At 49.4% G+C, this 25,683-nt stretch overlaps 1 protein-coding gene across 1 annotated transcript; it reads left to right on the forward strand.

The window, feature by feature from the left end:
* Nucleotides 1–735: 735 nt before the first annotated feature.
* LOC142280527 (uncharacterized) lies at nucleotides 736–15,404 on the forward strand (the record flags this gene model as incomplete). Its single annotated transcript, XM_075332747.1, has 7 exons — nucleotides 736–873; nucleotides 2,248–2,290; nucleotides 10,362–10,467; nucleotides 10,552–10,684; nucleotides 13,575–13,630; nucleotides 13,748–13,982; nucleotides 15,258–15,404. Coding segments are annotated over 7 exons (858 nt in total), but the record flags the coding sequence as incomplete, so codon positions are not given.
* Between the last annotated feature and the right edge of the window lie 10,279 nt (nucleotides 15,405–25,683).

The following is a 25,683-nucleotide window of genomic DNA, read 5'->3' on the forward strand; positions in this document are numbered from 1 at the left end:
CGGCCAATCGGTGTGGGGGGCGGGGCCATGGCGAGCCCAGCGGCCAATCAGCTTTGTGTCACCGTAAGGACACAATTTTGGAGCATGACAGACAGATAGACAGACAGACAGACAGAATAAGGCAATGATATATATATATATATATATATATATATATATATATATATATATATATATATATATATATATATATATATATATATATATATATATATATATATATATATATATATATATATATATATATATAATTTTTACTTTGCACCTTTATGGGACTTCAAGTTTCACAAGTTTCATTACTCTGATCGCTGATATGCATTGCTATGTAACAGCTTGCCAGTGCATTACATCTGTCAGTGATGCAGTGACAGAAGCCTTTTAGACCATGCTCCTGGCTATGTCCTGAAGTTAGAAGTTACGTCACAATCTTTCAATGTAAGTTTGAGAGCCAGAACAAGGCTCTTTTAGACCTATGTTGAAGAATGACCTCCGGCGCTCTCCATGAAACACTGGAGCTGTCGGCAGGGCTTAAACCGCAGAAGACCAATCGAACCAGCAGGGATAAAAGTGAAGACGCTGAAGGGTGAGTATAAGACAAAGGTCAGGGAACTTGGATTAAAGGCACCACTGCAGCGGTAAAAGTAAATTAAAAAATACTGAGGTGGTGCTTTAATGATGTATGGCATTCTGCCATATGATGAAAATGTTTATATGTAAGTATTGTATATATTCTAGGAGGATGCCCAAGATCTGGATGCATATACACTGGCCAAGTCTTACTTCGACTTAAAAGAATATGACAGAGCTGCATATTTCCTCCGAGGTTGTAAAAGCCAGAAAGCCTATTTTTTGTTTATGTACTCCAGGTATTTGGTAAGAGTGCAGTTTGCTTTTTATTTCTACTTATTTACATATTTTGTCTTTATATAATTGATATTTGAATGATCCTGGATTGTTATGTATAAAAATCAGAAGTCACAAGAAGCTCTATTTTCCTAGTGCAGGAGTGTCAAACTCATTTTCAGAGGGATGCATCAGTATTATGGTTGCCTTCAAAGGGCCGCTTGTAATTGTAAGGGGTCATGCAGATCTCCAAGCAACACAGTACGAGCATTAACTGCAATACACAAACTGGCTAGGGGCTAAAAGAAAGCTGTCACTAGGTGGTAGGGCTATAAGGCAGCTGTTCCTGGGTAGTAGAGCTGTACCACAGTTGTCCCTGGATAGTAGGGGCTATACGAGTGATGTCCCGGGTAGTGGGGGGCTGTCCCTGGGTTGTAAATCCAACCACAAGCTTCCCTCCAGCATTGCACACACTCCATATTCCACCACAGGCATCCGCACAGCATTGTATTCCCCACCCCCCAAACCAAACTCCATATCCCACACAGGCGTCTCCTCAGCTTTGCATACCCACAAACCCCTACCACAGGCATCTCATAGAAACTCTCCATATTTTCCCCACAAGAGTCCTCCCAGCATTTCACCCCCCCCCCTCCCCCAAACTCCCACCACAGGCATGCCCACAGCATTGGAACACCCCCCCCCCCCCCCCACACAAAATACCACTTGATGTTTCCCCCAACATTATACACCCCGCAAATCCTACCACATACCTATAGCATTATTTCCCCCCCCCCCAAAAAAAAAACATCAGCCATCTTTCAGCATCGCCCACCCCCTAAAATCTTATCCAAAGTACCCCCCCACAATTTCAAACATCCCAAATCCCACCACAGGCATCATAGACACCCAAAATTCCACCTCAGCAATATAGACACGACCAGAAGTGACGCTAGCAACATGTGACGGAAATGACATTGCAACTACCAGGAGCCCATATATTCTAACATTTACCAAAAAGTCAGACTGTGTGCTTTTTCTCTGCCGGACGGCAGCAAAAAGCACCCAGGTGTTACTGGCACTCCAGCTGGCTGGCCACATAAAATGATGTAGCGGACCGGATTTGACCCGCGGGCCTTGAGTTAGACATCCCTGCCCTAGTGAGAGCCCATAGCTCAAAAATGCACTATGTGACTAGTCAAATTCTGGTTAGTTTACATAAATGTTTGTGAACTATTATATTTTCTTAGTCTTCTTTTTTTTTTTTTTTTTTTTTAACACTTTATAGTCCTTGTCCTGTTGACTTCTCAGTTATTTACATTGCTGGTATATTATCCTGCTGATTAAGGAATAAAAGAAATATTGAATTCTTTTGATTTGCTAATGATTACTTTTGTCTTTTAGTCTGGAGAGAAGAGGAAAGATGATGAGACTGTAGATAGCTTGGGTGAGTACATTTTTTTAAAATTCATCTGAGTATCAACTCATTTAAGAAACCTGAATCATCTTGTGTAGGGTGAGGTGCTTGTACTGGGGGTTACTTCTGTTAGGTGACTTTTCGAGGACCCATTCTTTGTCCGTACTTCCGTACATTGTTGGAGATCATTGCTTTTGACTCCAGTGATATTTTTATTTTTTTTTTATGTATGGGGGTTTTTTTTGTTTTTTTTTGGAGTTGTTCAATCTTTTGCCTATTTTGGGTTGGCTAATTCACAGGAACAACATGTGACTATGATGTTTTGTTTCATTTTGAGTACGTAAAGCATGGTGAACTGTTACAAGGTGGTATCCAAAAGAAACCAGAATTAATTTACAAAAAAAGTGTATTTATTTGTACATTTTGTTACTTTTGTCTCCTGCCAAGTACTCACCATTTACAGTACATCACAAAAGTGAGTACACTCCTCCCATTTTTGTGAGTACTTTACATCTTTCCATAGCACAATGAAAATATGACACCTTGATACAATGTACAGTAGTCAGTGTACACCTTGTATAATTGTGTAAATGTGCTACCCTCTAAATAACTCAATTCGCAGCCATTAATGTCTAAACCACTGGTAACAAAAGTAAGTAAACCCCTAAGTGATAATGGCCAAATTGTGTCCAAATAGCCATTTTCTGTTCCCAAAGTAAGCCTCTTCTTAAGATGATGCACAAGAAAGCCCACAAACAGTTTGAAGACAACAGATTACTGGAACTATGTCCATTGGTCGGATGAGACCAAGATAAACTTATTTGGTTCAGATAGTGTCAAGCGTGTGTGGTCATCCTTGGTGATGGCGCCCGGTGGTAGTGAACAAACTTAACAGGAACAATAGAGGGAAAAGTCCATACGTACAAGGATTATAATGGGATCCCTATAATGCCCTAAGGGATCTTGTTCCTACCTGACAACGGAGGGTATGACACCATAGCTTTTTGGGCGCCCCCGTTCCGCGTTGGCTATCCCACTCTGTTTCCTGTCAATATATGTGAATTAATATATAGAGATAATCTATAGACTGACAGAAGGGAATTGAGTCAAAGTGTAAATAATCACTTGACCCTTTAGTATCATACACATGTGTGGGAGTATGCAAATTACCAATACATATTCCAGGGCTACATTTCAGGGAATATGTAGAAATACTTCAACCAATCACTCAACATGTGTTTACACATGTAAAGCACCACAAACAGTAACGATGCTGGGCTGTGACAAGCGGTGAAACTCCCCACACAGCCTAGTCACTCAGGAAGACTTGGGCTGGCCTCGGTGATTTCAGGTCAATTGGAAGTTGACGTGACATCACCGGATCCTAGGGGTCACGGAGCCCGGGGGGGTCACTTCATGGGGATGAGCGGACCGCAATAGCGCCGCTCACAGGCAGAATTGACTGATCAAGGTATTTAGAAAAAGCCTTCCCTATTAGTTTTAAAGAGATGTGGACACTATTACAAAATGGTGAACCACCTCTTTACTTGTTGGAATAGCAATACAAGTGCAGGAGGGGAAGCAAATCACAACTCTGTTCCATTAAAATTGTCATCTATGAATGTCATTTTTGTGGTTTTAGTCCTAAGAGCCAGGCACTATTTCAAGCTTATTAGCCTATGGCCCAATAGGGGACATTACAGGGGAATGCATAAGGAAGACAAACCCCCTTAAATGTCTTCTCATCTAGACTACACCTTCTAAATATAAAGGAACCACACTGGCGATTGTCTGATTTGTTGCGGGTCTGACTTCCCCCTGTAGCTTATTGTATAGCATGTATTCTAATGAATGGTTCAGCACAATCACATTGAACCCACCAAAACAGGAGCTGCTTTTAACACCATTTCTCTGCTCTTGGTCGTAGGGATTGTTTCAATCAGAAGACTACGGTCTGACTTATTGGTTATGATTGGACAAGCGCTTTAAGTAATAATTGTGTTTTCTTTTTCGCTCTATTGGGAGACCCAGACAATTGGTGTATAGGCTATGCCTCCGGAGGCCGCACAAAGTACTACACTTAAAAGTGTTAGGCCCCTCCCCTTCTGCCTATACACCCCCCCGTGCTCCCACGGGCTCCTCAGTTTTTTGCTTTGTGCGAAGGAGGTCAGACACGCACAGCACAGCTCCACAGATTAGTCAGCAGCAGCTGCTGACTATGTCGGATGGAAGAAAAGTGGGCCCATATAGGGCCCCCAGCATGCTCCCTTCTCACCCCACTCTTGTCGGCGGTGTTGTTAAGGTTGAGGTATCCATTGCGGGTACGGAGGCTGGAGCCCACATGCTGCTTTCCTTCCCCATCCCCCTCTGGGCTCTGGGTGAAGTGGAATCTTACCGGTCTCCAGGCACTGAGACCGTGCTCCATCCACAACTCCTGTGGAGCCTGATGGATAGGAGCCGAGTATCGTTCAGGGACATGGCCCTGCATCTTGGAGGTACTCTGTATCCCTGTGGGGACCGCGCACGGCATCACCTCAGCTTTGCTGGGTGTGCTAGTGCACCGGGGACCGCGGCGCTGACCGGGTCTATATGTGCCATTACACACTCAGCGTCGCTGAGTGTGTTTATATGTAAGGGCTACCGCACTAACCGCCGCTGCCATGGGACACTGCGGCGCGGCTGGGACTTGTAGTTCGCCGGGGACTTTCACGCCGGCCGCGCTTTTACGGCGGCCGCGTTTATTACTAGAGTCCCCGGCTTCCTTGCGGCCTAGTTTACTTTTCTCCCGCCCTCAGCCCTGACAGGCAGGGGGAAGGGCGGGACGCTGCACGGAGCGAGCAGCTCTGAGGGCTGGAGTATGATTTACATACTCCACCCCCCTCACTGTGCACGGTGTGAGCACCAGTTCGCGCTCTTTCTCGGCCACGCCCACAGCTCCCTCATCTCGTCAGGACGCCGCAGCCATTCCTGTCAGCTCCACCGACGCTGCAGAAGAGGGACAAGTCCTAGGAGACCCAGACACTGTCTCTGGTGGCCTCACAACCGCTTTAGGCGGCTGGTAAGCAGCACCTGTTGGTGCTAGCCCCATGGTGCTGTAGGGTATTGGTACATTATTTGTGTATCATATATACTTTACACTGTATGAGCACAGTGCATTCTGGCTATATACCCTTTTGTGTAACTCAAGGAAAACTATAGCATGGCGCCCACAAAAGGCAGGGGTGCCAAAACACAGGCTTATTATGCTGCCTGCGCCGCTTGTAAGACCCCACTACCGGCAGGTTCCACTGACCCTCATTGTGTGCAGTGTTCGACCCCTGTGCCACTTCTTCAGCCGGAGCCTATGCTAAGAGGGGCCCAGGGGGAGCCACCTGTTGACACTGTCCAGGTGACGGGGACTGAGTTTGCTAAACTCTCTGAGACTATGGCTAAGATACTAGAAGCCTTGCAGTCCAGGCCGGTATCTCAGCAACGGGACCCTGTTGAATCGTTGTTCCCGGGCCCCCCTCAGTTGGACCAACAATGTCCTCCCGGGGTATCTCCTACATCCCAGTCTGAGGGTTCTGACTTAGACCCCAGCCCCAGATTGACTAAGCGGGCTCGCTTAGAATTTCCCTCGACATCATATTGTTTAGGGTCTCAGCGGGGGGAATCTTTGGTTGATGATGCGGAGACAGCTGATCAGGATTCTGATCCTGAGAGCGCTCTCAATCTTAATACTCCAGACGGGGACGCCATAGTAAACGATCTTATTGCGTCCATCCATCAGTTGCTGGATATTTCTCCCTCAGCCCCTCCGGCGGAGGAGTCAGCTTCTCAGCAGGAGAAATTTCGTTTCAGGTTTCCCAAGCGGACACAGAGTATGTTTCTAGACCACTCTGATTTCAGAGAGGCAATCCAGAATCACCATGCTTGTCCAGATAAGCGTTTTTCTAAGCGCCTTAAGGATACACGTTATCCTTTCCCCCCGGACGTGGTTAAAGGTTGGACTCAATGTCCCAAAGTGGATCCTCCAATCTCCAGACTGGCGGCTAGATCCATACTTGCAGTGGAAGATGGGGCCTCGCTCAAAGATGCCACTGACAGGCAGATGGAGCTCTGGTTGAAATCCATCTATGAAGCTATCGGAGCTTCTTTTGCCCCAGCATTCGCAGCCGTATGGGCGCTGCAAGCTATCTCAGCAGGTCAAGCGCAAATTGAAGCAGCCACATGCACGGCCGCGCCACAAGTGGCATCCATTACCACCCAGACCTCGGCAATTGCGTCTTACGCTATTAATGCTGTCCTGGACTCTGTGAGCCGTACGGCGGTGGCGACCGCCAATTCGGTGGTACTCCGCAGGGCCTTGTGGCTACGGGAATGGAAGGCAGATTCTGCTTCCAAAAAGCGCTTAACCAGTTTGCCAATTTCTGGCGACAGGCTGTTTGGCGAGCGTCTGGATTAAATCATCAAACAATCCAAGGGAAAGGATACATCCTTACCCCAGCCCAAACAGAACATTCCCCAACAGAGGAGAGGGCAGTCGAGGTTTCGGTCCTTTCGGGGCGCGGGCAGGTCCCAATTCTCCTCGTCCAAAAGGTCTCAGAAAGAACAAAGGAACTCTGATGCATGGCAGTCTAAGTCACGTCCTAAAAAGAACATTGGAGGCACCGCTAACAAGGCGGCTTCCTCATGACTTTCGACCTCCTCTAGTAGCATCCTCGGTCGGTGGCAGGCTCTCCCGCTTTTGCGACGCCTGGCTGCCACAAATAAAAGACCGCTGGGTGAGAGACATTCTGTCTCACGGTTACAAGATAGAGTTCATCTCTCGTCCCCCGACTCGATTCTTCAGGTCTTCTCCGCCTCCCGAGAGAGCCGAGGCTCTTCTGCAGGCGCTGGGCACTCTGAAGGCAGAAGGAGTGGTGGTCCCTGTTCCTCTTCATCAACAGGGCCACGGTTTTTACTCCAACTTGTTTGTGGTCCCAAAGAAGGACGGGTCTTTCCGTCCTGTCCTAGACCTGAAACTTCTCAACAAACACGTAAAGACCAGGCGGTTCCGGATGGAATCCCTTCGCTCCGTCATCGCCTCAATGTTCCAAGGAGATTTCCTTGCATCGATCGATATCAAAGATGCTTATCTCCACGTTCCGATTGCCCCAGAGCACCAGCGCTTCTTGCGCTTCGCCATAGGAAACGAACACCTGCAGTTCGTGGCACTGCCATTCGGCCTGGCAACAGCCCCACGGGTTTTCACCAAGGTTATGGCTACTGTAGTAGCGGTCCTCCATTCTCAGGGTCACTCGGTGATCCCGTACTTGGACGATCTGTTGATCAAGGCACCCTCTCTAGAGGCATGCCAACACAGCCTCGACGCTACCCTGGAGACTCTCCAGAGTTTCGGGTGGATCATCAATTTTCCAAAGTCAAATCTGACACCGGCCCAATCGCTCACATACCTTGGCATGGAGTTTCATACCCTCTCAGCGATAGTGAAGCTTCCGCTGATCAAGCAGCGGTCACTACAGACAGGGGTACAATCTCTCCTTCAAGGCCAGTCACACCCCTTGAGGCGCCTCATGCACTTCCTGGGGAAGATGGTGGCAGCAATGGAAGCAGTCCCTTTCGCGCAGTTTCACCTGCGTCCTCTTCAATGGGACATCCTACGCAAATGGGACAGGAAGCCGACGTCCCTCGACAGGACCGTCTCCCTCTCTCAGGCGACCAAAGCTTCCCTTCGGTGGTGGCTTCTTCCCACTTCATTATCGAAGGGGAAATCCTTCCTACCCCCATCCTGGGAAGTAGTCACGACGGACGCAAGTCTGTCAGGGTGGGGAGCGGTTTTTCTCCACCACAGGACTCGGGGTACGTGGACCCGGCAAGAGTCCTCGCTTCAGATCAATGTTCTGGAAATTCGGGCAGTGTATCTTGCCCTGAAAGCGTTCCAGCAGTGGCTGGAAGGCAAGCAGATCCGAATTCAGTCGGACAATTCTACAGCGGTGGCATACATCAACCACCAAGGCGGCACACGCAGTCGACAAGCCTTCCAGGAAGTCCGGCGGATTTTGATGTGGGTGGAAGCCACGGCCTCCACCATATCCGCAGTTCACATCCCAGGCGTGGAAAACTGGGAAGCAGATTATCTCAGTCGCCAGGGCATGGACGCAGGGGAATGGTCCCTTCACCCGGACGTGTTTCAGGAGATCTGTTGCCGCTGGGGGGTGCCGGACGTCGACCTCATGGCGTCCCGGCACAACAACAAGGTACCAACGTTCATGGCACGGTCTCAAGATCCCAGAGCTCTGGCGGCAGACGCCTTAGTTCAGGATTGGTCGCAGTTTCAGCTCCCTTATGTGTTTCCTCCGCTGGCACTGTTGCCCAGAGTGTTACGCAAGATCAGGGCCGACTGCCGCCGCGCCATCCTCGTCGCTCCAGACTGGCCGAGGAGGTCGTGGTACCCGGATCTGTGGCATCTCACGGTCGGCCAACCGTGGGCACTACCAGACCGACCAGACTTGCTGTCTCAAGGGCCGTTTTTCCATCTGAATTCTGCGGCCCTCAACCTGACTGTGTGGCCATTGAGTCCTGGATCCTAGCGTCTTCAGGGTTATCTCAAGAAGTCATTGCCACTATGAGACAGGCTAGGAAACCAACGTCCGCCAAGATTTATCACAGGACGTGGAAAATTTTCCTGTCGTGGTGCTCTGCTCAGGGTTTTTCTCCCTGGCCATTTGCATTACCTACTTTTCTGTCCTTCCTTCAATCTGGACTGGAAAAGGGTTTGTCGCTCGGTTCCCTTAAGGGACAAGTTTCAGCGCTCTCTGTGTTTTTCCAGAAGCGCCTAGCTAGACTTCCACAGGTACGCATGTTCCTGCAGGGAGTTTGTCACATCGTTCCACCTTACAAGCGGCCGTTAGAACCCTGGGATCTAAACAGGGTGCTGATGGTTCTTCAGAAACCACCATTCGAGCCAATGAGAGATATCTCCCTCTCACGACTTTCGCAGAAAGTGGTTTTTCTAGTAGCAGTCACTTCTCTTCGGAGAGTGTCTGAGCTAGCAGCGTTGTCGTGCAAAGCCCCTTTTCTGGTTTTTCACCAGGACAAGGTGGTTCTACGTCCGGTTCCGGAATTTCTCCCTAAGGTGGTATCCCCCTTTCATCTCAATCAGGATATTTCCTTACCCTCTTTTTATCCTCATCCAGTTCACCAATGTGAAAAGGATTTGCACTTGTTAGATCTGGTGAGAGCACTCAGACTCTACATTTCTCGTACGGCGCCCCTGCGCCGCTCGGATGCACTCTTTGTCCTTGTCGCTGGCCAGCGTAAAGGGTCACAGGCTTCCAAATCAACCCTGGCTCGGTGGATCAAGGAGCCAATTATCGAAGCTTACCGTTCGGCTGGGCTTCCGGTTCCCTCAGGGCTGAAGGCCCATTCTACCAGAGCCGTGGGAGCGTCCTGGGCTTTGAGGCACCAGGCTACGGCTCAACAGGTGTGTCAGGCGGCTACCTGGTCGAGCCTGCACACTTTCACGAAGCACTATCAGGTGCATACCTATGCTGCGGCGGATGCCAGCCTAGGTAGACGAGTCCTTCAGGCGGCGGTTGCCCACCTGTAGGAAAGGGCCGTTTTACGGCTCTCTTACGAGGTATTATTTTACCCACCCAGGGACTGCTTTTGGACGTCCCAATTGTCTGGGTCTCCCAATAGAGCGAAAAAGAAGAAGGGAATTTTGTTTACTTACCGTAAATTCCTTTTCTTCTAGCTCTAATTGGGAGACCCAGCACCCGCCCCTGTTTTTTTGTGTACACATGTTGTTCATGTTGAATGGTTTCAGTTCTCCGAGTTTCCTTCGGATTGAAGTTATTTTAAACCAGTTTATAATTATTTTTTCCTCCTTCTTGCTTTTGCACCAAAACTGAGGAGCCCGTGGGAGCACGGGGGGTGTATAGGCAGAAGGGGAGGGGCCTAACACTTTTAAGTGTAGTACTTTGTGCGGCCTCCGGAGGCATAGCCTATACACCAATTGTCTGGGTCTCCCAATTAGAGCTAGAAGAAAAGGAATTTACGGTAAGTTAACAAAATTCCCTTCTTTTCACTGATTATTGTGGAATATTACTCTTTCTAGGACCTCTTGAGAAAGGACAAGTAAAGAATGAGGCCCTGCGTGAGCTGCGTGTGGAACTCAGTAAGAAACATAAGGCCAGAGAATTGGATGGATTTGGTCTTTACCTGTGAGTTGCTGAACTCTTTCCCTGCTTTTGTGTAAGTCCTCAAACTTTGTTCTATGGAAATTGTATGTATTTTCTTTTTTACAGATATGGTGTAGTTCTGAGAAAATTAGATCTGGTGAAGGAGGCTTTGGATGTTTTCGTGGAGGCAACACATGTCTTGCCTTTGCATTGGGGAACCTGGTTAGAACTATGTAACCTAATTACAGACAAGGAAATGGTAAGATCAGTTTTGTTACTTTTTCATGAAAGGAGTTGTCCCACAATCAAATTTTTACTTCTGTAAAGAAGTTGCTCCCTGCATAAATAACCTTTCTATCAATGTTCTTTCTAACCATTTTGAACCCTCTACTACCATTCATGCATCTCCTGCCACACAGAACTATATATGACTTGTCGTTTTTATCATGTAACTTCCAATTAGGGTACGCTCACACAAGCGTATGACTTGCGCGAGTTCAATGCGAGAATATCCCTCATTGCACTCGGACCAATGTTAGTCAGTGAGGCAGAGCAGTTGGTCAGCTTTTTTCTTATCCACATTCTGGATGAGAGAAGTCGCAACATGCTGCAATTTGTTGACGAAATTGTGTGAGACAATACAAGTCTATGGGTGCGAAAAAAAACGGACGACACACGGACCAACCTAGTGGTGTCTGTTTTTATGGATACATTACTATCATGTAGCACAGAACACTGTAAATGGCCCTGTAAATTACTAATAGTTGCTGAGAAAAAAAACGGATTGCCCACTGACAGCTCACGGATGACAAGTGGGGAAAAATTCACCCACTCGCAGTACACACTGAATACCACACGGATACACTCGTTCGACTCTCCTGGATGAGAATGGGACCGTTTTTTCATATGTTCGTGTGACTCCAGCCTTATAATGGAGAACTATAGTTGCCACAAGTTTTCCTGCGCTATTTGCTTTTGGTTCCTCTCTAGTTCCATATTGCTTAAATTCCATGCTTGCTCAACTGGAGATAGGGCTACATTCATATATGCGTGACCGCTCTTGTTGCTGCTTTGTTTTTTTTTTTTGTTTGTTTTTTTTCGAGAGCACAACAACTCAGTTTCGTTGATCCATACACACATACGTTTTAACCCCTTAGCGACCTATGACATACTGGGCACGTCATGGCTCCCTGGTACTTAAGGACTCATGACATACCCAGTACGGCATGGCAAAATCGTGGCCCCAGAGCCCCGGTGGCTGCGATCGGTATACGAAAACCTTAGATTCGGGGAGGAGGGGACCTCTGCCTGACCTCAGGAGGGGTGGTGCCTCCTCCCCGGACTTACGGAGGCTGTGTTTGGCTGACGAACGCCACTCAGTCAATCACAGCCACTGTAATGTTTCAGCCATTGAAAATGGTTGAAACTTTGAAATCCAGCCATGATCAGTGCAGCTATAGCACTGATCATTGGCTGGAGCTGGGTGAACTTTGTTTTACCCTCCCCCAGCTCTGATTGGAGAGACTGGCCTTGTGACCGATCTCTCCAATCACCGTGGATCTGGGGCCGGTGACCTGTAGGTGACCACTCCCCTCAGCTTCACTCCATTCATGGATGCTGATGAGAGCGATCCCTGCGCGTGCCATTTGGTAAGTGCCCCCGATCCACCACTGCCCCAATCAGCCGCTGCCACTGCCCCTTTTAAGTCACCGCAGCAGCAGTCACCGCCCCCCCCCTCTATCCGCCGCCACAGCAGCAGTCACCAGCCCCCCTCCATCCGCCACCGCTGTCCTCCATCAGCCGCTGCCCCCCCTCCCCGATCTGCTGCCCCCTCACCCTCCCCGATCTGCTGCATGTGCTTCCCCCTCTCACCCTCACCGATCTGCTGCCCTGCCCCCTCCCCCACCTCTCACCCTCCTCGATCTGCTGCATCAGCTGCCCCCTCTCACCCCTTCTCGATCTGCCGCATCTGATGCTCCCTCTCACCCTCCTCAATCTTCTTCCTCCTCTCCCACCTCTCACCCTCCTACATCTGCTGCCCCCTCTCCCACCCTCCTCCATCTGCTGCCTAGATCCATCCTTTAAGGTAACCCATCCCCCCCCCCACCACCCCGCTTGCTTGTCACCAAGTGCTGACCAGCTACGTGATTGGCTGATCAGGTGCGTAATTGCTCGAGTTTTTGTTTTTTTTGTGCACCCCGAATAAAAAAAAAAAAAAGAGAAAACTTGAACAATTGGGTACTTGATCACCTATTTTGGTGGGACTTCTTTTTTCCATGCCACCTAGCCCTCCCCCCCACCTTTTTTGCAGCACATCAGTGTGTGCGTTCCTGATTCTTTTATTTTTTACGCCAGTGGGGAGGATCTAGATTCCAAAATGGGGTCACATGTGGAGAACAGCTAATTTCTCTAGTCCCTTCCACGACAGCATAGGAGGTTGTCTCTCCACGCCCTAATTGGGACAGTAAGTACAAGAGGTTTAAAAGGACCCTCCCACCTCCCATAGCCAGTGTCTTTCCTGTCCCCATGGGGCATGGAGAGGTTTTCTTTTTCTCCTATGCTGTGGTGGCCGGCGAACTACAGTATAAATTTTTTTTTCTTTCCCCTCTTACCTTAAGCCAGACAGTATCGGTCGGGCCTTCGCCGCTCCTCCCTTGCTGTTCCCTCACGCTGTGGGGGACCGCTGCTCCAGCCTTCCGGAACTCCTCTGGGGTGATGCAGGCTGTGGAGCTCCCCGGCCGGCGTCCTCCCTGAGCCACCGGCCGCTTCCTGCATGCACGCTGCTGGAGCGATCCGGAAGTGCTACCGTGGGCGGGACTTCCGGTCTAGTGAACTTCCGGTTTGAGCACTTCCGGTCGCGGAGGCAGCGTGGAGGACACGCCGACACTGACTCGGCCTGTCCGGGACCGGATGCAGGAGGCGGGGAACGTTAGCTGTCACTGGGGGGCAGGCCCTTCTGCATAAGGGCTGCCGTGAAGACGTCAGATTCATGGTAAGAGATTCGGCTGTGCTCCCTGTCATGTCTTACCCTGCAGCTGCATCTGCATAGCCCAGTGTGCCCCCTGCCACAGTAAGTACGGAGTGGGATGGTCCCTCAGGCATAGGTCTCAGGCGGATATTTTATGGCTTTTCTGGTCTGTGTTTTCCAGGAGGACAAGGCCACTAAGAAACTTGAGAAGTCAGAGAAGTCAGAGAAGTCAGAGAAGTCAGAGAAGTCAGAGAAGTCAGAGAAGTCAGAGAAGTCAGAGAAGTCAGAGAAGTCAGAGAAGTCAGAGAAGTCAGAGAAGTCAGAGAAGTCAGAGAAGTCAGAGAAGTCAGAGAGACCTGACAGATATGAAAAGATTAAAAAATGTCCAGTCTGTATAAGGAAGCTCCCTGCAGTCTGGGATAAGAAGCTTTGCCAACAGTGTACGGACCAGATTGTTAGGGCCGAACAACCGTCCCTGGTAGACGAGTTGCGGTCCATGATGAAACGGGAGATTCAGGCCTCACTAGCCTCCCTCCCTGCTCCTGGCCCCTCTTCTCCAAAGAAAAGGAAACTCCAGTCAGCCCCGTCTGTTTGTTTGTTTTAATGTTTTGTTTATTGAAGCAAAAAATAAAAATACATATTCAACAGAAATCACAGTCTTAATCAATATTAATGCAACTGTATTCTAATCTTCCCATCACATTGTTAACACTCAGATTCCTTGTGTATTATCTGAGCTCATCCAGATGATAAAATTAGCCTTCCGGCTTTTGGGAAAGACCGCTCCAGATTGTCAGCCTGGATTCTGTATTAACCTGGAATAATTTTTAACAGTAAATATCATAAGAATTCTGTATAAGGGGGGGGAAGCAAGAATCTAGAAGAACAAAGTTATATCCCTTGGAACTCCATTGAGGGATTGGAGGTAATAGGTTCAAGAGGCGAAAAGGAAGGGAAAGAGAAAGGAAAGAAAGGAGAGAGGGGAAAAAGTTGGTCCTAGGTCCATTCTTCTCGCAGCTGGTAAATTCTGACTTCTGTCCTTCATCTCAATGGGGGGAGGAGGGTGGGTAGGGTGACTCACATGTCTCTATGTTGTCGTCTGAGATGTAACTACTGAAAATTGGGGCTTTGCCTTATAGGTCTGCCAGGCCTTCCAAACCTGGTGGAAAGAGAGCACATTCTGACGTGAAAGGGCTGAAAGTTCTTCTACGTGATATAATTGGTCTAACTTCAGCAATAGCTGCGTATGGGTGGGAATTTTCGTTGTGCGCCACATTTGGGCAATGAGAAGCTTACAAGCTGAGCCTACAAATAGCGCTAGCTTCGAGGTGGCTTTGTCTTTAGGCCACAATGGGAAGTTCAGAAGCATTTGTCTAGGGTCCAAGACCCCTTTTTTGCCTGTGAGGTCGTATATTAACTTTGATGCCATCCGCCAGAAGGTCTGGATAATCGGACACTCCCACCACACATGTAAATATGTTCCCTTGTCCCTCTCGCATTGCCAGCATTGGTCCGAGGTGGCAGAGCTCCACGTACTAGACGAGGTAGGGACAATGTACCATCTCGTAATCACTTTAAAAGAATTCTCTTGAACTCTCACACAACACGACGGGCCGTGTGAAGCATTATAAATTTGGTTCGTCTGAAGATCGGTAAATGTGGTTTTCAGGTCCCTTTCCCATCTTAGTATATATGCTCTCTTCACCACCAGTTTTTTGGTAAGCAGGGTATGGTATAGATTAGAAAGAACTTTCCTGGGGGCCCGGGTTTGCATGCAGAAAGATTCAAACGTAGTTAAAGGTCTATCGAGATGGGCGTGGGGTAATAGAGGGTGTATCACATGTTTTAATTTCGTATGATGTAGAAATGTGAGCCTAGCGAGGAGAGGGTTCACCTCCATCTCCTGTTTAGATATCAAAGAGCCATCCACCAAAAGATCAGCCAGTGGAACCTTCACATTGGTCAAGAATGTGGCCTTCGTGGACGCAGGTTGATTGACATCAGCGTCTAATATGTCTGCAACTTGGGTTAGAGGGGAAAGAGGTGGGGCCAGTAGTTCTCTATTTTCCTTCCATTTATGCATGAGGGTTCTCGTTAGCTCATTCGTAATGGTTCTTTTATCTTTCTGGTTAGTAGGGGAGAGTAACATAGCCCGGGGCGGGGGCTAAGTATTCTTCCAATGATATCCATAATTTACTCGGTGGGCGTCTGATCCAGTCTACTGTTCTGGAGAGGACTGCGGCTTGGTAATATAACGACACATTAGGTAAGCCCATGCCCCCCTTGTCCTTTGGCAAGTTCAATGTTTGAAAATTGATTCTTGGTTTATGTTTATTCCAGACGTAATTGGAGATTAAAGAGTTGCATTGAGAAAGAAAAGCTGTGGGGATTGGTATGGGTAACATTTGAAAGAGGTAGATAAACTTTGGGAGTATTACGCTCTTAATTAAGTTTTTCCGGCCCATCCACGAAAGGAAAGGGGCCTTCCACGAGGCTAAGTGTGCGGTAAGATTAGGAAGAAGAGGTTTGTAGTTGAGGTCAAACAAGGACTTGAAGGTTTTCCCTAATTTAACGCCTAGGTATGTTATGTGGCTAGTTGGCCACCGAAAAGGAAACGCGTTTTGGAGAGACTTTATAAGTTTACTGGCGATATTGATGCTTAATGCCTCTGATTTAGATAGGTTAATTTTGAAGTTAGACCAGTGGCCGTATTCCTCCAGTACTTTCATGAAGGCAGGGAAGCCCCTTTCCGGCCTGGACATTACCACAACAAATCGTCGGCGAAAGCGGCAGACTTGTGGTGAACACCCTGCAGGCTAAACCCCTCAATCTCTCGATCCTGCTGGATGGAGGCCAGCAATGGCTCCATTGCCAGAACAAAGAGTAGGGGGGATAAGGGGCATCCCTGCCTTGTGCCATTTTTAATGTCTAGGGGGTCGGTGAGAGTATTATTTATCTTAATCCTGGCCGTGGGAGAAGTGTACATCTGCAGAATTGCTCGCAGGATATCTGGAGGGAAATTGAAGGCCTCTAGTGTCCCCTGCAAAAAGGTCCAGTCCACCCTATCAAACGCTTTCTCAGCGTCCGTTCCCAGTAGCACCAGAGGCAGCTTATGGGTCCTGGCATGTTGCATTAAGTTTATTACTCTTAACGCGTTATCCTTCCCCTCTCTACCCCTGATAAACCCCGTTTGCTCAGGGGAAATGATTTCTGGAAGGACATCCGCCACCCGGTTAGCAATTAAGCTAGCATAAATCTTTAGGTCCACATTCAGGAGTGAGATGGGCCTATAATTTCCACAACATTCCGGATCTTTCCCATCTTTGTGAATTAATGTGATATGTGCTTCCAGTGCTTGCTTGGGAATGGGATCGCCATGTAGTAAAGCGTTGCATGATGCTAAGAGATGTTCCCCCAGAATGTCAAAAAAATTTTTATAATAGATAATGGGAAGGCCATCTGGACCTGGAGCCTTCCCCACGGGACTCCTGGATAGGATGGACTGAATCTCCGCCCGAGAAAACGGTTTTCCCAAGGACGCCTGCTGCATTTTAGAAAGTTTCGGGAGGTTTAACTTGGCCAGGTAGTTTTGTATATCACATTTCCTCCTGTCCCTTTCCGTAGCCGACTCTTCTGGTCTAATTTGATATAAGTTTTTATAAAAACGCAGGAATTCGTCAGAGATTTGGGAATAGTCTTGTGTGCGATGACCCTGTGGGGTTTTAATGGCGTGTATAAAAGTGCGGGCCTGTCTTTTTTTTTTATCAAGGACATCATCAGTTTAGAGGCTTTATCCCCATGAAGGAACATACGATTCCTCCAACCGAGAAAAAATTTAGCCGACTGTTTATTAAGCATATCCCTAAGTTCCACACGTTTCGCAGTCAGTTGTTCTAGCGTCTGTTGGGAGAGAGATTTTTTATGCTGGGCCTCTAGCGAGGCAATCTCAGTGTACAAATTCTGCAAGAACGATTTCCTCTTCTTGTTGAGATATGAGGAAATGGAGATCAATTCACCCCTGATGACCGTCTTATGCGCTTCCCACAACATTGGGGCCGCCATATCCTGAGTCTTGTTCTCTGCAAAATAATTACGGAGACAATCGGATATGCGTTTCTTATTTTCTTCCGAGGAGAGAATTGATTCATTCAATCTCCACGTACGATGAAGCCAGTACGGCCTCAGGAGTGAGAAGCTGACTGAGACATAAGCATGATCGGAGTAAGGGGATGATTGCATCTCTGAGTCCTTGACATTTGGAAGTAGATGACGGGGTAGAAAAATGTAGTCTAGTCTGTGGTATGATTTATGAGGATTAGAGAAGAACGTAAAATCCTTAGTTGTCGGGTGTTGGTAACGCCATACGTCAATCAAAGAAAGGGCCATGAGAGAGCATTTAATCCGAGATAGGTCCCTTAAAGAGAGGTGACTCTTTTTTGCAGTGGAGTCCAGTTTAGGTTCCAAAGCCACATTAAAATCACCGCACAATATTGGAGTACCTTCTGAAAAAATGCGAAATTTTTTGAGTGTGGATATCAACCAACGAATCTGTTTGACGTTTGGGGCATACACATTCCCTAGGGTTACCATAGAGCCGGCTAAAATACCCTTGACGAAAATGAACCGGCCCTCCGGGTCGATAGCGACATCTTGAGCTAGGAACGGTATATCTTTAGCCAGAGCTATGGAGACTCCTCTAGAACCTTTACGTGGGGACGGGGCATGGAACCAGGTGTTATAGTATGCTTTGTTAAAACTTGGGATTTTGCCTTCGCAAAAATGCGTTTCTTGGAAAAATAGCACGTCTGCGTGGTTTTTTTTTTAGGCTATGTAGAGTCTGTGACCTCTGTATGGGGGAATTTAACCCATGTGCATTAAGGCTTATCGCCGTAAATACCTTATGATGTGATGCCATGGTAGTATAGGCAGGAAGACAGTCTGTTCTTTTCCCACCGAGATGAGTGGACCGGACCTATGACCAAAAGAGGGGAGAAAGAAATAGAAAGAGCAAGGGGTAGAGAGAAGTTCAAAAGAGGACAGGGTATTAATATCAACATTTTCAACTATTTGCAATTCCAACAAGTAAAAGTGTGCATCAAGAGGGAGCAACAGGTGCAAAACCCCTGTAATAACTTCATGTTGTAACCAGCATTATCAGTTGTGAGCAACAACAGGCCCATTCAAAGGCCCCTTCAGGGGGGCTCGCCCTCCAAGTTCATTTGGAGTTTCTTCGCCGCTTTGCGTCTGGACCTGTGAGTCTTTGGGGTGAGACTATGCCATGGTGCCGGGTCCGGAAGCATCTGAAGTGTGGAAGCCGATCTATGGATTTCCAGCTCCGGGTATTTTTCCAGCGTGATCCCCAAATCTTCACAAATCCGCCTTATCTCCGCCGAAGTTTTGGCTTGGTAGTGTTTTCCATTAGCAGTTATAGCAATGCCAAATGGATATAACCAGCGGTACGGAAACTGGCGTTGGCGTAGCACTGTTGTGAAGGGTTGTAGCAATCTTCGTTTGGTCAGAGTGGTGGAAGCAAGGTCCTGGAAAATCAAAATTTTTGAGCCTTCATGGTTGATAGACTCCGCTTCTCTGGCTCTTTTGAGAATAAGTTCCTTAATTCTGTAGTCCATGAAGCGGCAAATGACATCCCTTGGTGGTTCCCCTAGTTTGGGTCGGGGTCTCAGAGATCTGTGGGCTCGTGTCAGCTCCATTATCGGAGCAGGGTCAGAGTCCACCAGGTCAGAGAAAATGCCCTGTAGGGTCGGTATCAAAGCTTCATTTGCTACCGATTCTGGAAGTCCCTTTATTCTGAGATTGTTTCGCCTTTCTCTGTTTTCATGGTCTTCCAGAATAGCATGGATTTGATTGATATTGTCCTCCTGCTGGCGAAGGCAGGAGATGACAGTGTTGGACGTGGAGGTTATTGTTGCTTGGGCTGCTTCCAGTGTTTCCACTCTGTGTCCAATTTGGCCAATTTCTTGCTTAATATCTGACAGTTCCCTTGCCACCGGTTCCAGCGCATTTTTGAGGATCCGTTTTATGAAGGATCTTGAAATGGGGAGACTTTTGCTATTTTCAACACCTTCAGTGTCACTGTCATCGTCATCCATATCTTGCATATCATTAGTGGACATGCTTTGGGGGCTGTCTGTTTTAGCATCAGCTGCATGCAGGTGCTTTTTGAGAAACTTATCCACATCAGCCTGGGTGGTGGACTTAACTGGCCTGGGCAGAGAACTGGCACGTGCGTTGCCGATTTTGACCATGTTGACGTCAGACATACGTGGTTTTATGCTTAAATGAGTGGATGGTAGGGGTTAGGCCACTCCGCTCCCTCCAGGTAGCACAGACCTTAGTACATTACACTCCCTCTAAGAGGGGTAAGGAGGCAAGAGGAAAATGTCTCTATGCTTGAGGTATTTCAATAAGGCCTCTCTCTAAATCATCTCCATCTCTGGGCCGCTCTTGCTGCCTTGGTGTTTGCGATAAGGTATGGAGCTGTGTCCAGAGAAGGTTTTCCTGGCGCTGGCCGGATTGCTATGCAGTGTGGTGTGGGTCCCAAACCCGAGCCAACAGGGCACCCTATAGTATGAAGGTGCACAGAGCCGCTCCCCACGGCTCCCTCTGTTTCTGGGTACCTTGAGAGGGGATTCCCCCGGACCGAGTCCGCTCACCTTCCACCTGGCAAAGTCCCTGTATAGGGGGGGCTTTATCTGGCGTCTTCCCCTCAGCACTGGTCCCTAATCCCCCTGTGACTCCACGCTCAGGAACAATGGCGGCCGCTGAGCCGCACGGGGGGGGCAATGAAGGGAGCGCCTGGGTGCCGGGTGCCTGCAGCTGGGCCCGACCGGCGCGACCGTCACAACAGGCCGGATCTGGGGCTTCGGAGTGGGGGAGGAGCAGACGCACAGCCGGGCGCCGGAGGATGTCTCGCTCACCGTCGGGTTCTCGCTCAGGTGCTGCAGGCCTCACCCGAAGTGCCGCTCCCAGCCGCCGCGAGATCTCGCGCCGCGTCCCAGGAGCTCCGCGCGGCGTGCCTTTCCAGTAACCGCGCGGCTCGCCGATCTCGCGCCACAGGCCCTCCGACCGGCCAGCTGGTGAGTACCGGGCCTCTTCACCTCCACCGGCTTGCTCCAGCAGCCCGCGCGGTCTCAGCTCCGTCCACCCTCCTCAGAGTCGGGCGGATGGGGATCCAAAATGGCGGCGGCGGCACCCCGGAACGTCGGACCAGCCCGGGCCAGAGAGAGAGAAGGTGGGGGGCTTCAATTCGTCAGGTATCGGTCTGTACCTTCTGAGCTCCCTGGTGGGCTCTGTCGGGCTCTGTCTCTCCTCCTGTGAGTGCCTTCTTGGGCCGCGCTTCTCTGGCCCTGTCACCTCCAATGCCCTGCCAGGCCGCAGCTATGGCCGAGTCCTAGGATGCGCTCCTATGGTTCCAGCCGGACAATGAAGGTCCCTCCTGTCTTGTTGCGTTCTGGGGACCAGGATGGGAGAGTCAGATGGGTGTATTGCCCACTGGGGAGCAGGATGCCTGTGGATGAATCAGGAGCTCCCGTTTCCACGTCTGCCCCTGACAGCGGCCATTTTGGACTCCCAGTCAGCCCCGTCTGATCATGAGGACGCTGATTCCGCCTCAGAGGGTCCTGATGAAGGATTTCCCTCTGGGAGGTCTGACCAGTCCTTTCCTTTTCCCTCAGAAGATTTGGGGGATCTTATTGGGGCGGTTCGGAGTACTATGGGGTTAGAGGAAGTACAGTCTCTTCCCTCTATCCAGGATGAAATGTTTGCTGGCCTGAAAACAGTCAAACAATTAGGGTTTCCGGTTCATGCCAATATTCTGGATATTGTCTCTCAGGAATGGGAATTTCCTGAGAGGCGGGTACGGAGTGACCCTAGACGCCGGTTTCCTCTAGAACCTTCTGGATTACATTGGGAGGTCCCAAAAGTAGATGTACAGGTGGCTAGGGTAGCTAAACAAACAGCGCTTCCCTTTGAAGATACTTCCCAACTTAAGGATCAGATGGATAGGAAGGTAGAAGGCCTAATGAAGCGATCCTGGGAGGAATCGTCTTCTTCCATTCAGGCTAACATTGCCTCCACTTGTGTATCCAGGTCCCTACTTAGGTGGTTAGACCAGTTGGAGGCTCATATTTCCCAAGGTACCCCTCGGGAGGAGTTGCTGGAATCCCTTCCCTTACTTAGGAAGGCTACCAGTTTTTTGGCAGATACCTCGGTGGAATCAGTCCGCCTGGCGGCCAGGACCTCGGTTCTATCTAACTCTGCCAGACGTGCCCTCTGGCTTAAGGCCTGGAGTGGAGACTCCACCTCCAAAATGAGGCTTTGCTCCCTTCCGTTTAAAGGGGATTTGGTGTTTGGGCCTGCCCTTGATGATATTCTGGACAAGGCGACTGATCGTAAGGCCTTACCTGATCCTAGACCCACCAGGAAGCGGTCCTTTCGTCCCTCACTGCCTCCGGCCTCCCAACCCAGAGGAAAAGGGAAGGCGGGCCGGTGGAGCTATCCTAAGGGTAGAGGGAGAAACATCCTCATCCCTCCACATCAACAACGTCCTCAGCAGGACAAACAGTGACTCGGCTCGGGTGGGGGGACGACTCTCGGCGTTTCTTCCCCATTAGCGGTCCATAACCTCCTGCCAATGGGTTCTGAAGATAGTCTCAGAGGGTCTCCTAATAGAATTCATCTCCCCCCCTCTTCCGGGTCTCCGAGTCACAGCTCTGGCGTCGCAGGTTTCACAGGCTCTGTTGTACGCAAAGATTCTAGAGCTAATGCACTCGGGGGTCGTTTCCCCAGTCCCGAGTCAGGAAGAAGGGATAGGACACTACTCCCGCCTCTTCCTTGTCAAGAAGCCGTCTGGCGACGTCCGGATAATAATCAATCTAAAGCGTCTCAACCGACAGGTCAGGTACCGGCGGTTCAAGATGGAGTCAGTAAAATCGGCTATCCCCCTGATAGGTCTACACCACCAGATGGCCTCTATAGACTTGAAGGACGCCTACTTCCATGTGCCCGTCCATCCGGGTCACAGGCAATACCTCAGGTTTGCGGTTCTACACGGGGAGGAAGTGCTTCATTTCCAATTCAATGTACTTCCCTTCGGGATCTCCTCGGCTCCAAGGATCTTTTCAAAGATCATGGCAGAGGTGGTCGCCTTCATACGATTGCAGGGTATCTGTCTGGTTCCATATTTGGACGACTTTCTTCTCATGGCTCCCTCTGCTCCGACCCTCCGGAGCCATGTGGAAAAGTCTTTAGGAATCCTTCGGTCCCTGGGATGGATTCCCAATCTCAAAAAATCACAGTTAAACCCCTCCTCCGCTCGGCAGTTTCTCGGAGTGCTGCTGGACTCCGACCGACAGGCGTCTTTTCTCCCGGAGGGCCACAGGGTAGCTCTGTTAGCCAAAATATCAAAGCTTCGCAGTCAGGCTCGCCCGACGCTTCGAGCGGCTATGTCGGCTCTGGGTTCTATGACATCCTGCATTCCCTCAGTCAGGTGGGCTCAGGCCCATTCTCGGTGTCTTCAGGATCATATCCTGGCGCATTGGGACAGACTCCCGTCATCCCTAAACAGACGGTTTCGCCTCTCGGGGACCGTCTCCTCATCCCTTCTCTGGTGGCTGCGGCCCAACAACCTGCAGGTGGGGGTTGCCTGGACTCAGGCATCCCTGGTTACACTGACCACAGATGCCAGCCAGCGGGGATGGGGTGCTATGGTGGCAAACTCCCCATTTCAGGGGGTCTGGAGTCCTTATGTCAGCTCCCAATCCTCCAACTACCGGGAGCTCAGGGCAGTCAGGGAAGCCCTCCTTGCGGCTCAGGATCTCGTCCGGGACTCTCACGTCCTGGTATACTCAGACAATGTCACAACAGTGGCACATCTCCGCCATCAGGGCAGTACACGATCAGGCGCCCTGAAGTCGGTGTCCTCCCGGATCTTTCAATGGGCGGAACAATCCCTGCTATCCCTTTCTGCAGTCCATCTAAAGGGCTCACTAAATCTTCAGGCAGATTTCCTGAGTCGTCGGGATGTTCATCCGGGGGAATGGAGTCTGGATCAGGCGGTGTTCTGCTCTCTGGTGGCAAGGTGGGGTGCTCCAGAAGTGGACCTCTTTGCTTCAGCAGGAAATCGCAAGGTCGCAACATATTTCTCCCTGAACCCTCGGGACAAGGCGTTGGGGGTGGATGCCTTCTGCCACGATTGGTCCTTTTGCCTCGCCTACGCTTTCCCCCCTCTTCCTCTTCTCGCACGGACCCTGAGGAAGATCAGAGACGATGGGGTCACAACTATCCTAGTAGCCCCGCTGTGGCCTCGGAGGAGTTGGTACAGCCTGATCATTACTCTCGGGATAGACGGACCGGTCCTCTTGGGTTCAGACCCCAGTTTACTATCCCAGGGTCCGATTTTCCATCCGGATCCCCAGAAACTCAAATTGGCTGCCTGGCTTCTGAGGCCCAAGGACTATCTGACAAAGTTGTGGCTACCCTACAGAAGAACCGTAAACCAGTGACTAATAGTATTTACAACAAAATCTGGAAGAGATTTTCCTCCTGGTGTGGTTCTCGGCCTCCTGACCCACTCCGGCCTAATGTTGCGCAGATTCTAGACTTCCTCCAGAGTGGATTGGACTTAGGCCTTCGGCCTAGCACCCTGAAGGTTCAGGTATCAGCACTCAGTGCAGTCTTTGACACTGCTCTGGCAGATCATCGCTGGATCCGCCGGTTCTTTGTGTCCGCTAGTAGGCTCTGTCCACGTCAGAGGGTCCTGACGCCTCGCTGGGATCTCAATGTGGTCCTTACTGGACTTTCTCAGTCACCCTTTGAGCCACTGTCCTCCTGTAACATTCGTTCTCTTTCTCACAAGACTGCTTTTCTTGTGGCTATTACTTCTGCTCGTAGAGTCGGGGAACTTCAGGCTTTGTCTATTCGGGAGCCTTACCTGACCGTCAGAGATGACAGCATTGTTTTTCAGCTGGATCCTTCCTTCCTTCCCAAGGTGGTTTCGGATTTTCACCGTTCTCAGTCCATCATCCTACCTTCCTTCTGTTAGCATCCTCGGACTCCGGGTGAGGAAGTGTTTCATTCTTTGGACGTTCGTCGGACAGTGTTGCACTACCTGGAGGTTACTGCTTCTTGGCGTCTTGATCATAACCTATTTATCCAGCCCTTTGGTCGCAATAAGGGCAGGAAGGTGGCTAAGAGTACCATCGCCAACTGGATTGTGCGGGCAATTAGAGACGCCTACCTCGCTCAGCATCTCTCTCCGCCTACCGGATTTACGGCACACTCCACCAGGGCTACCTCTGTCTCCTGGGCTGAACGGGCAGGGGCTTCTCCTGAGCAGATCTGCAAGGCGGCTACGTGGTCTTCCCTCCATACTTTCACGAAGCATTATCGTTTGGATCTGGATTCCAACAGGGATTTGGCTTTTGGCAGGAAGGTCCTGCAGGCTGTGGTCCCCCCCTAGGTATCAATTCTTTGGTATTCCTCCTATGCTGTCGTGGAAGGGACTAGAGAAATAAGAATTATTCTTACCGTTAATTCGGTTTCTAGGACCTTCCACGACAGCAGGTAATTCCCTCCCCTTTTGTATTCATATATTCCTGGATATGTTGTACTTCTCATATGCTATGGGTTCTTTGTAAGACACTGGCTATGGGAGGTGGGAGGGTCCTTTTAAACCTCTTGTACTTCCTGTCCCAATTATGGCGTGGAGAGACAACCTCCTATGCTGTCGTGGAAGGTCCTAGAAATCGAATTAACGGTAAGAATAATTCTTATTTTTCGTTCAAAAAGTCAAATGACACGCCTTCCCTTCGGAGTTCTACCGTGCTCCCAAACAGTGGTTCTGCCACATATGAGGTATCCGCGTACTCAGAACAAATTGCCCAACAAATTTTGTAGTCCATTTTATCCTTTTACCCCTGTAAAAATTGAAAAATTTAGCCTAAAATAAAATTTTTGTGGACAAAAAAAGTACTTTTGTTTTTATGGCTCCATGTATGAAGCGCGTGAGGGTTCAAAAAGTGCTCATTACCCATCTAGATTTATGCCATGGGGGGGTCTAGTTTCCAAAATGGGGTCACATGTGGGGGAGCTCCACTGTTTCGGCACATCAAGGGCTCTCCCAAACACAACACGGCTAATGATTCCAGCTAATTTTCTATTCAAAAAGTCAAATGACGCTCCTTCCCTTCCGAGTCTTGTCGTGCACCCAAACTGTGTTTTTTCGCCACATATGAGGTATCTGCGTGCTCAGAAGAAATTGCCCAACAAATTTT

Source organism: Anomaloglossus baeobatrachus, unplaced genomic scaffold (assembly GCF_048569485.1).
Source record: "Anomaloglossus baeobatrachus isolate aAnoBae1 unplaced genomic scaffold, aAnoBae1.hap1 Scaffold_4567, whole genome shotgun sequence".
Taxonomy (NCBI): domain Eukaryota; kingdom Metazoa; phylum Chordata; class Amphibia; order Anura; family Aromobatidae; genus Anomaloglossus; species Anomaloglossus baeobatrachus.